General features: G+C 42.9%; 1 protein-coding gene across 4 annotated transcripts in view; it reads right to left on the reverse strand.

Annotated features, from left to right (window-relative positions):
- The window catches only part of SRPK2 (SRSF protein kinase 2), a 127,565-nt gene that overhangs the window by 3,794 nt on the left and 111,073 nt on the right, over positions 1 to 12,698 (reverse strand). For 2 of the 4 annotated variants that reach the window (XM_033057638.2, XM_033057641.2), the window contains 2 exons: positions 5,190 to 5,259; positions 4,382 to 4,474 (listed from right to left, as the gene is read on the reverse strand). In XM_033057638.2, coding sequence (XP_032913529.1) covers positions 4,382 to 4,474; positions 5,190 to 5,259 — 163 coding nt within the window. Of the gene's footprint in view, positions 1 to 3,857; positions 3,951 to 4,381; positions 4,475 to 5,189; positions 5,260 to 12,698 lie in introns of all 4 variants that reach the window. The other 2 variants (XM_033057642.2, XM_033057639.2) reach the window with 2 other exon arrangements.

The raw sequence follows: 12,698 nt of genomic DNA on the forward strand, positions 1-12,698 counted from the left end.
TCGAATACTGCCAAAAAGTGATAGAAAAGTCACTTGTTACTGACTGCAAATAAAAAATTACTAAAAAAAAATAATGTCCATGGTTTCTCCAGCTCCCAGCATTCATTGCAAGGGCTGCTGTATTCATGTACCAAATAAGGCTTAGCTCTGAGGGAGGGTGGGTGTGTTCCCATCCTGCACTGTTTTCATCTTTGCACTCACATTTTGTCATTTCCAGCATCTTTCCTCCCTCATACCTGATAAGGTAAGACTGCACAATGGGACTCCTGGTGCTACTGTGGAAGGAGAGCTCTTGCCATTTGAGTACTCCTCATTTTGTGAATGCCCCTGCTAAGGCCAGCACAAAACTCAGAAGTTTTTCTGCTAAGGAACAAACTATTTTAGTGCTGAAGTTTTCCACAAGAAATTCTGTGAAGATTATAAGAGCACTTAAGAAGACAGGATACAGTAAAAATCATTGGTGTAGGGGCCAGGCTTAACCTAATGTTTCAGTGTTCAGTAGGGATCATTATGCTAACAATGGAAACAAAATGGGGTAAGTAAAAGAAAATTAACACCACTCAGGTGGACAAAAAGTCTAAGAAGTAATTTTCATGTGGGTCTTTCTCATTTCCATCCTAAAGCATGAGAGTAGCACAGGAAATGGAGGTGTCTGCCAACACCTATTTTCAGCTAGTTCAAATGTTTGTACCGTGTAGTTGGAGGAGAGCAAGGCTATATTTAAGGGAGAAATTAAAAGAGCACAAGCCCCACCAGTCTGACACTACCTGTATTCAGGGCATTAGCATGGATTTTCAAAGAAATGCTAAAAATGTAATACTGAGAACTTCCTCAGAGAAGCTCTTCATCTGACTTTTGATAGTGAAGCACACAGGAGATAATCCTGTGGACAGAAGACAACAGAGTTGTCAGAGCTGTAGAACTCCTGTGTCAAAGCAGAGGCAGCAATGATCCCCCTGCAAAATGGAATGTTAAGCCAGAAGGAAATCACTAAAAAAAATTCGGAAGGAAAATGCTATTTAAAGCTTTCTCTGCTGACTATAATACAAAAAAAAAAAAAAAGAGCTAGTCTATAAAATTCATCAAAGACAAATTTTTCAGATGTGTCACCAGGCAAGAGGAGGACGGATTATTGAACAGTAAGACATGCATGATGTGAAGGACTGGGATATAATCTGCTGCTACACATCTATGACATGACCCCAAGAACTAATGCAAGGCCTGGTGGTGCAGCAGGAGGAAGCGAGGAGTGCGGGGAGAGCCCTCCCCTCCCTTCCAGGAGGGTAAATCAGCACCACAGTGAGTGCTTCTCACTGCTCAGCTTCCCAAGGGCAAAGCCAGCACCTGGCCAGTATCTTGCACAACTCCCAAGGAAACAGGACCAGCAAATACCAGAAGAAAAATGGAAGGGACCTAGGTGGTGTACAAAACACAAAAGAGTTTTTACATTTTAATGCCAAAACGTATTAATAATTTCTACAGTCAAAATAGCTTCCATGAAGACACTGAAGAAAAGGACTCTGGAGTTAGTACCAGGCCCAATCAAGATGAGACCCTATAAAAAATGTGAGCATTTATGTTATAGTGTAAGAAGTAACTTACAAGTGCTTTTCCTCTTTTAAATGCATCCTCCTACTTGAATGTCTAAAACTGCTTCAGGCAATTACTGAGAAAGGACTTGATCCTGTAAACTCTAAGTTACTAACATCTTTTTTCTTTTGTGCCTGGGACTTCAGTAGCAGATCTCAAATGCTCAAAGTATCTCACTGAGGTCAAACTTGCTCATGGACAGGAGCAAAACTCAAATTGTGGTTTCTTGATTTTCACCCAAGACTGATGTTTTTGAAGCAGGAGCTCAACAGCAACATTTCTAAGCCCACCCTTAGACCACAGTAAGGAATTCTCCCAAGAGCCTCAAGCCTTCTGATCTCCAGTGCTCAAGCCACAAGCAGGTGAGCACAAAATGCTTGCTGGCCAACTCTGAAGCCTGTCCCTCACACCCTGCCAGCCCACCACACACAAATCCTGGCTGGGGACACCAAAGGCTACCAGGGAAAAAGAAAAGGGTGCCTGATGCAAAGAAAAGATGCTCAGGCAAGCAGGACACTGGCCACCTCCACTTTTCTTCCACAAAACATTTCAATTTCCCCAACTTGCAACACTAGAATAACTGATATGATCTGAAAAAGCAGCTTCGACACCTTTGTCTTGCATTTGGGACTCTCTGGTTTAAGCAGAAACAGGAGGGTTCCAGTCTACTTAATCTTCCACAGTAAACTTGCATTTGTATGCTGTGTGGTTGGTGAATCAAGCCTTTAATCCCACCTTAAATCCCACCCTGAGGGTTTAAGAGGCACCCCCAGCGCCTCTGAGGAATGTCACTGACGTTCAGGCTCCAGAGGACAAGTGTGACACTGCAATTGAAGATGCTCATGGAAGCACCAGAGACCCTCCACATCATGGGAATTTTACAAACTGCCCTCTCCTGTGCACTGCCAACACTGTAGTTACTGAGTAACTGCTAGGTCATTTACAGTTCTATGGCATCATTGGAAAATGCCAACCTGTCTGCTGTAAGGTGAAAAGGAGGAACATGAGATACACTCCAACAGCTGCAATCCCTGTCTGGAGGTGCCACAGGGTATCTCATGCCCAGCCCTCTTACTGTTTTATCCATTTCCAGACCTGTGGGCCTCGAGTTTGCGCATCTCAGTTACCAGAGATTGCTCAAAGCCCTGACACAGCCCCTGTCTCTGCACCCCTGACATTCCTGAAGCTCCCTGCCTGCTGTGCAGGGAAGCACTTGTTTTAAAGCCATCCTCTGCAAATTTCACTGCCTTCCCCCAGCTCTTACATGGTGAGTGCTGGCAAACAGCAGCTCTGCACACCCAAAAGGCAGAGGCATTTCAGCCTCCCCCAAAGGGCAGCTGCTCCCTCCTAGATCAGCACTGCCACCATGCACAGCCTCCTTAGGGACACGGAGGCACAGGGATGGAACATCCCCCTATCCCTGGAGGCTGTAGCAGGAACATCCAGCACACAGCAGGCAGCCCTTGAGCATGGCAGGGTGAATCACTGATCGTGTCTGGCCTCACAGCCCTGAGCTCCAGAGCTGGGCTCAGCCCTGGACACCAACACTGGGCCCAGCCCAGGGCACAGCTCAGGCACAGGGCACAGCAATCACAGCTCTGTCAGCGGGGAAGTGCCCTCCCCAGCTGTGCCTGGCAGCCCTGGATGCTCCCCCACCATTAACAGGATGCTCCTGACAGACCCTGTCCCTCCCTTCAGCACAGTGCTGTCTCCTACGAGGGGATGGGAGACACCTGAGGCATCACCACACTCCCCCATGAGTCACAAACCTGCCCTGAAGAGCAGCCTGGGCCAAGCTCCATCGTGTGGCACACACCCATGTGCTCTGCCTGCTCCCTGGGTGTGAGAGCAGCCAGGCTCAGTGCCCACTGCCCAGCTATTCCCTTCCCACCGCAGGAATTCCTTACCAGCAGTACCTGCTGACCACCAGCTAGGACCCAAAGCTGCTGACAGATGATTTTTCACCATGCTATAATCTATGCATCACTTGAGTCCTCACACTTACACGAACATTAGACAACAGATTCACATGGACACTTGTTAACATCCACACTTCGCTGAGCACATCCCCAAATGAGTTTTACATGAAATACTGAAATGCACACTGCAAATCGTGGCTTTGCTCAGAAAGCCAAGTTTACACCAAAGTTCTTCTTTACTAAGAGCTCTCCAATTAAATGGATGTATTTCTTCAGTACCCGTAAATGAACATATTCTCCTTTTGGATAGTATTATGCTTTAAATTAGTGGTGCATAAATACCGTTACCTTTTTTGGTGAAAAACTCCTTGGAATATTTCCCCAACATAGCGTATTTTCGAGGGATTTTTCCCAGCAGTTCAATGATCAATGCTATGTGGTCTGCATTGGAGAACATTGCCAGCAAAACAGAAACATACAACAGTTTAATCAGTACATTGCATGCACACACTAACACTGGCCCGGTACAGACAGAAATAGATCGATCCTGGTAAAAAACACAAGTGCACACTGCTCGCTCAGTGGCTACTTTGGAAAGATGCTTTCAGCAAAACTTCCTTTTCAAAACAATGTTTGAGGTTCAGCTGCCACAAACAAGTTTTGCCAAGTAATTTAAAATGTACCAATAGTCATTTTTCAAAACTTTGGGTTAAAAAAAAAATTGTCAGAGATTCCTGGGAATTTTGCATTTCAAAATGAAAATTTTTTTGTGCGGTTACAGGAAATGCTCCTCGCTGGGACATGATACAACCAGCAACAGCAATTCCACTTCTGTCTGCGTCACGGCACCTTTCAAAAAGAAGAGGTACTACCTCTGCGATTGAAGAATTCCCGAGAATATTTTCCAGATAGAGCAAAGTGCCTTGGGATATTGCCTAGCAGCTCTATGATGTGTGCTATGTGGTCTATGAGGGAGAGAAAAAAAGGATACGGGAGTGGAAGGGGCAGGGAAAGGATGGGATAAAAAAGAAGAGGAAAGAAACTGGAATTAGTAAAAAATCAGAAATAGTTTCAAATCAACAATGTTTGCAGCAAATCCATGCAGAGGTTTCCAGGATCAGCAGAGCTCTGGCATCATTAGTAGCATTTAGGAACAATGAATGATGCCCACATTACCACTGCAAAGAGCATTTACAAGCAAACAAGCATGAAAATGGACAGGTATACAGATGGAAGCAGGAGTTAACTCTGATTTTAAAAAAATAATTAGTAATTGTCTAATTCAAATAAAAATACACAATGTAAACATTATTCCAGTGTCACTCTTGTAAAGAGAATAACAGAATAAAGTTCAAATTTGTTGTTTCTTTTCTAAACTAAAATGTTGTTATTTTCAATCAGGTTTCCACACATATGCAATCTTACAAGAAGGGCAGTTTAATTCCTTCAGGCAGTTGTTAAGGAGATGAATATCTGCAGAAGGGAGTTTTTGCCCACCCACTGCTAGTGGTGGAACTTAAAACTAAAAAGAAAAAAAATCATATTTATCTTCTGAAAACAATGTGTACGACAGTTCTACTCAAATACGAAACTTTAACCCCACTGTAAGCTCACTGGAAATTTAAGAGAAGGAGTATGAAAATACGAAGAAACTCTTACAATACCTCAAAAGAGTCATACCTTCATCCCTGGAATAGTCTTCACCGGAGTGTGGTTCAAACAAGTAATCTCCAGTCGCCAGCTCAAACGCCTACAACGTAACAGACACAGTCATGGGTGTTTCAGAAGTAACACTTCTGATCGTAAGATGTCAGCACAACATCACAGCTATCTCAGGAGAGAGAGGGAATTCACACTCAAACCTCAAGGCCTATGATTGCATCTAAGACTGAGGAGAGGCCACTTACCTGGGGACATCCCTCCTGCAGTGCAGCAGCAGCGTGAACCTGGGCTCTGGAGAGAGCCCCGTGTCCAGCTCTGTGTCCAGTTCTGTGTCCAACCCTGTGTCCAACCCTGTGTCCAGCCCCATATCCAGCCCCGTGTCCAGCCCTGCAGGGGCCTGGAGGCACAGCATTGTGCCCTCTGCCCAGGCACTGCTGCCCATGCAGGTGGGATGGAGGAAGGAAATCAGGAAGGGCTGGAGTGCAGTCCCAGCCCTGTGTTCTGGCACTGCTGCCACGCTCACAGCAGCACCAGGCTGCCAAGGAAGTGGCTCCCAAGAGCCCAGCTCCCCCAAAAGCCCGACTGTGCTGCGCTGAGCCGACCTTAAACCCAGCTTTGCAGACTCGAGTGTGCTCTGGTGATTGTGTCAAGTATTTCTACACACGTCAGGTGTTTCTAAATACATAAATATAAGAGCTACACATGAATTTGAAGGGTCAGATTACATGTTAGAGGTTGAACTAAAGAAGTCTGAATCAGAAATAAAATCCATTTATGACTGTAATTAATCCCTTGAATTAGCTTCTTCAATGACTCTAAATCTGAAAGAGTTTTTAAAAATACTTCAATGATGGGAGTAAGCGGTGAGATCGATAGTGATGGGGAATCCAGAACAGACACCAGGATATCAGATCCCCTAAGGGCAGGCAGTGCTTCCATGGGATGCTAACCCAGTGTTAGGTGAGGGCAAAACTGACTTCTCTTTATGGCTGCAATGAATATGAAAAGCTGCAAAGCACTGAAGCAACTGAGAGCCCCTGCTTGTGCCCAGACATGGATTCATCTGGTCTAATTTGTTAAACTATTCTCTTTCAGCTCTGGCTCACGAATTGCCCAAACAGCCACAGGAATCTAATTCTTTCCAGGTGGTTTAAACATCAAACTATTTTCCATGTCCAAGGCATGGGAAAACAACTGATCCAGAAAAGCATTCCAAAAATGAGGCAGAGCTTCCTGGCACAATTCTAGGATGGGATATCACTCCATTAGAACATTTACTACAAAATACTTGTCTCCTGAAAATAGACACTTTTCTGTTCCAATTTATAATCTGGAGTTGTTAAATCACCTGTAAATTTAGCCTATTTATGAGCACTTGGCTTCTTCAAGCTGTGAACTGCAGTGTCATCCAAGTGAGCCACAGCCAACATAACTCATTGCAATGACACACTGCAGCCAAGAAAACAAGAACACCCCTTGTTGACATTTCTGCTGATCCTATGAACAGCCCATTAACTTCTAAAGTTACTATCATTAATAAACAGTCATTAACTACTTTTCCGCTTTTAGCTCAAGACTGGCAGTTTTCATTTTACAGCTGAAAAAAATGTGAAGGACTTCCCAAGACGAAGTTTCATGAACTGAAATAAATGTTAAGAGTAGCCAGAAGTGATCACTGGGAGAGATCTCTAAACACAATACAGAGAACACTGTTATTCCCCTGAGATGAGACAGAAGACCCAAGTATCCTCTCTGTAGCTCATAGCAATGTATTTATTCACAGGAAGAGCTGGAGCAGCTTTCCCAGGAGAGCACACACCAATGGGGCTGGCTCCTGAGGACACTGAGAAACTCACTACTATTACACACAGATCCCTGGAGAAGAACAGAAATGTAGTGGAATTTAGCTGCAAAGGTAGACTACACAAGAAAATAGTTTCCATCCCAAAGATGAAGTATTAACAGCTGGATATGTCTGTGTGGGACTAAAATGACCAAACTGAAGAACTGTGAAAACTGTTTACAGAGAAGCACAGAGGTAAGCACACTGCAGTGATACTCTGAATTTGAGATCAGTTTATCACAAGAGCAGAAAGCTCTCACAGATTTGGGATATGTATACCACCCTCTCTCTGAACAAAAACTAAAACCTTTTCAAAATTATGATGATGCTTCTCTTTTCCTTTTTGTACAGCTCTGACTCCATGCCCAGGATGGGCTGGGACCACAGCACTTCACACATTCAGACTCTCCATGAAGGATTCCAAGGACAAAACCACTTCTGACTTAGATGGGCACAGGGACAGTCCAGAGGCAGGTGCTGTGATTGATAAGGATTTGTAATGATGGTTCTTAGCACCCATGGAAGACAGTGTCTCACAGGTTCATCTATGGCAACCTGGTAGTATGTTCCCAGCTATTTTCAGGACAGACTGGCTACACAGTGCAAGATAAATGAAATTAATTTGTCCTAGTATAAAAAAAGAATAAAACCCAGACCGAGGTTTTTATCATAAAGAATCAGTGTTATAGATACATTAATAAATATAAATAGCTGTAAGGACAATCACATCTCTGGATTGTACCAGGCAGAGTTCTTCTGTTCTTTAAACCCCTGTCCAAAGGTGTGGTGCATTGGAAAGCCCGTGCTGGTACCGACTGGGTGCTGCTGGAAGAGCAGTTCTCTGCTGCTGACACCAAGAACCACAGCTCTGGCTGTGCAAACACTGCTGCTCTGGACTTCCTGGGCATTCTCAGTACTTACACACACTTTACACCCACCTGTAGGTACACACAGTCCCCATAAGGGAGGTCACTTTAAACCTGTGTTTGTCTTTAATTTCCATGATGCTACAAAATACAGACAAACCATACTTACTTTCCCTTTGAAAGCAGTAATTTCTAAAAACTAGTTTCCTGACAGAAGCTCCAACTTTAAAATACCATGATTTTTTACTTAATGTTGACATTTACTGCAAGAGAAGTCAGCATTTCATTTATTATATGGAGATAAAAAATTAGATACAGCACACTAAACATATGGTACATAAGCCCAAGGCAACCATCCATCCTTACTGACTGTTCTGGCAATTTCTATGTACCACTTTCCTAAGGTTCTCACAGAAAACCAGTCTGGACTGCTTTTCTCCATCTGCAGATGGTGAACCTTTCACATAAATGGTTACACTGCTGTTTTATAGGCTCTGAAGAGGCTCTATTTCTTTCCTGTCACACGATTGTCTGTGAACCTACCACAGTACAGAACTGGTGGCATCACTATATAATGGACCCATATCTAACCACACAGCTGGAAATAGCTACATTTTCACTGTGTGACAGCTGTGTACTCAATCTGGTGATTGAAGGATGGATGCATGCCTAGGGAAAGCTGTCTGGGTGAGAACTGGAAGAACAATTCACTTGGACTGCATCAGCCTCCCTGAATTGAAGCCCCAGCTGAAAAAGAACAACAAGCTATAGGCCAGAATTATTATTTTGACAGATGAAATGCAGCTCTTGGCCAGAGCTTCTCTGCCCCAGCTGAAGAGATGTGAATGAGAAGATGGCAACTGCTTTAGAAACAGGCTTGGTTTTAAGAACACTGTTCCACAGGTCAGTGGGAGCATGGAAAGATCAGAAAGCTTTTTGAGATACACACACCAGATGACAGTTTGCCATGGACATCTCCCTCTGAGGAGCAAGGCAATGAGAAGAGTATGAAAGGCATTTTGCACAGTTAGTGCTTGGTAAGAAAGGCCAAATATACAAAACACAGACTTGCATGGGATGCTTGGAAAGGAAACAGGGCTCTTTTATTTGCTGTACTCCTGTCTTGGAATCATGCACATACTGAGTGGTTGCTTTGGAAAGTCAGCTCCACTGGGAAATCATCTTCTTTTGAGTGTTTCAGGTTGTCCACCCACCACCTTCAAAAAGGGTATATAGTGAGTAATAACAGCATTCTGTACTGTATCTGCCTACTGAAAAATATGTGCATAGCAACTTCAGCTTTTTCTCCCCTCAAAACCACATTTTTGATTTTCCACTTTTCCTCAAAATTCCGCTTCTGTGCAGACTGAGGCTTGTCATCACACCTTTGGTATGTGCCACTCACACATACTAACATGATGATACTCATGATCCCATGGAGACATGATCATTTTTTCCCTGCTTACAACAGTGGAAGAGTAGTTAAGGACAGTTACCTCTCCACTACTCATGTTAGAGAACATAATACAAAGTGGTAAACTGGGAGAACAAGCCTGCTATTTACTTACAAGCACTTACAGGTTTAATTTTAACATAATAACTTACAATATCCTGCTCACTCTTTATTGTGTTCCTCTGAGTTCTCTCACATGAACAGAAATGCCCATGAATAAACCCCACTGCTGTAAAACTTCCTTGGCTTGTAGTAACATGTCCCTTGTTTTGAAAGCTCTTTGCCTGCCCCCTTTCCCTCACACCTGGTAGTGTTTTCTTTCATCATCTGTTATTCTCTTTGGGTAGATAAAATACCAAGTACAATTTTCACCTTCTCTGACTTCCTGCTGATCTGTAGCTGTCATGTTTGCTAGATCTTATTAAAAACAGAAGATATTGCAGGAATCACAACTCTCCACAAAGGACACCTCAGAGAAGTGTTAAAAACTTAAAAAGCCTTGTTCATGTCCCAGCCTGTGACACAGCCACCTCTTCCCTGCAGCTGAAAACAAAGGTGATGAACAAAACTCAAATGATGAGATTCATCATTTCAGGTGCTTTTCCTGTCTTCAGTCCAAGGAGATTGGAACAAGGAAAAGCAGGGGAATCATGGTGTTCACAGTCATTTCCAGAAGCAATACAAAGGGATGCCGTTTGCCAGTACTAATTCCTTTATCTTGCCAGGATTTCTTGGCAGCAGCAGTGCAGTACTGTGTTCCATGTTTCCTGGGATTTAGGAAATGCTAAATCACTCAGTGTCTGTTCAGTTTCTGTTCTAAAGAAAGCAACGTGCTCAATACTGTTAATGTGGAAATTCAAACCAATACAACTAAATCATCGAGGATGTTTTCAATCCTGTCAAAGGTACTGCTGGCTCCAAATCTATTCCCTTTTTTGGGTGAGAATGAGAGATGCACCTCCCTGTTGGCAGAATTAAATATGGGCTTAGTACAGGAAGGGAACATCTTCTAGAATTTAGTAAATGTGTGTCCAGCTTTCCATGAGAGCACCACAGTATTCCACTTAAACAGGCCACATTGTTAAAAGAAAAATAAAAGGGCACTGTACAATTTCCCTAACCAAACTTATGCATGTCCAGCAAGTGACAGCAACAATCACTCCAGTCAAGATCACCAAAGTCTAGAGAAAAAATTCTTATTTTTTCAGTTCTTTGCCAAGCATTGAACAAGCAAACAACTCTGCTGTGGTCTGGAAAAGCCCACTGACATCTAACCTCTTTCACAGCACTTCAGGGATGCACTGATTATAAGCCTCCAAAGATATGCATCATCCTCTTTCTTCCCTTCCTTTATGTTTTCTTCTTAGAGATTCTGCAATTCAGATCACCTGAACAGAGGACTGGTACTGGTCTGAGGATATTCACATTCATCCTTTAAACCTGATTCAAAGAAGTGTGGGGCACAAGAACTGGGTCATGCCAAACTATCTAAAATTAGGAGATTCAGCTCACAAGTTGCTGTCTTGCAATACTACTTATTCAGTGACATAACACCAAGAAACAGCACTGCAAGATTATTAGCACTGAGTTATTTTGCCCTCTTTTGCTGTTTGGGCAGAGCCCTTACACAGCTCTGATTACATACACTCCCAGCAGTAATCCTGATCAGAAACTGGCTAGTCCCATACTAAAGTCAATACAAATAAAACAGGACTTTTTTTTCCTGGAAGCTACATCAAAACCATCAAGCTCCTGGCTAAACAAAGCCACCTCAACCTAACTGAGCCCAGGTATGGAATGTTCTCCATTCAGACACAATGTGCCATGTCCCAGGAGATTCACAAGGAGGTACTCTGGAAGTTGCTGTGCACACAGGAATACAGATGCTTTGCATGCTCAGGGTCTGTTTATCAGAGGTCTTGCTAAAAAACCTCATGTTCATGCTTATTAGTAAAGGCTGTGACAAGAAAATGGTATGATAGAAAAAGACATTCTACTGCTGCTGAGATAAAACAGAATCTTCTGTGCTTAACACACTTCATGCCACGAATACAAGCCAATACAAGAACCAGTAGCTGGGCTACACATGGTCAGTCTACCCTCAGTGAGCAAGATTATTTCATTAGCAAGCAAAAGGCAGTGAAAACCTTAGGCTGAAATGGAGATTATATAAAGCACAGGACCAAGATGAATCCTGTTACCAAGCATTCTAAGTCACCCTTCACATAATCCAGGACACATAAAAAGATTGGTGTGTTTTACATACATGTAAATCCCTGACACAGAAAACCTATGGACACCAAATTCTAAAAAAAGGCCTTTTTTTGTTGCAAGTTTTTATATGGAGATGTGAGTTAGAATATCTGACACAGCAGTGGATACAAAATACATGGAGAAAATCTTCTATTTTGCAAGCTCAGCAGCATTCACGTGTGCTTGGTGCTGTCACATTAGGTAAAGTATGGATGGATGGAAACTTGCCAAGGAAGAAATAATGGAAATACTGCTGGACCACTCATTTTGCACAGTACTGCTTCCAAAAACACCCTTGATGACTCAGGACTTGTACAAGCAAAGTTGCCTCTGTTCTCCTTTGGGAGTTCTGGACAACAAGGCTAACAGGGTATCTGAGTTGTACTGTGGTTGAAAATAAACACCACCTGCTCCAGCAAATAAACCCTTTGAATACACAGTAAACATGGAACAGAGCAAATTAAATATGAAACAAGAGCAAGATAACCTAGAACAGCATTTTCTGAACCAAATCTAGGCAGAACAAGGAAACCACACTTGAGAAAACAAGTGGGGCTGTAGAGGCATTTAAAACACTTTGGCATTTCACAGTTCTTGACTGCCTTAGGGATTGGAGAGGTTCACATTAGAATTTCCAAAGACAGCCTAAATAAGTTATTTGGGAGTTTGCAGTTGCACATCAGGAATGCTTTCCTGGTTGTTAATCTCTGTTACAAGTCCTCTGCAGAAAGAGGTATTAAGGTCTTCAAGGCAATCCCTACCTCAGAGCTGCTTTCCATCTGATACAGGATCAGCATCCCCAGTGCTCTGACCCATTTTCTCAGCCACACAGCAGTGCAAACAGATTCTGGAGGTTTTCAAATAATTAACTTTTTCAGCTTGAAAGGCTGCTCTGTATTTTTTACCTGACTATACCATGATGACAACTGAATTCAGCAACTGTATGTCATTGCTGTAATGATGTAAAATTTCTACTGCATTTCTTAAGGGCCAATACCTAAAGACTGTGGCAGAAGACAGAATTACAGCACTTCTGCCTCAAATGCTTTACTACCTGCCAGGGCTTACATGGTGAAAAAGTAGAAATACATTTTTCTCATTAAAATACTGAA

This window comes from Catharus ustulatus, chromosome 4 (assembly GCF_009819885.2).
Source record: "Catharus ustulatus isolate bCatUst1 chromosome 4, bCatUst1.pri.v2, whole genome shotgun sequence".
Lineage (NCBI taxonomy): Eukaryota > Metazoa > Chordata > Aves > Passeriformes > Turdidae > Catharus > Catharus ustulatus.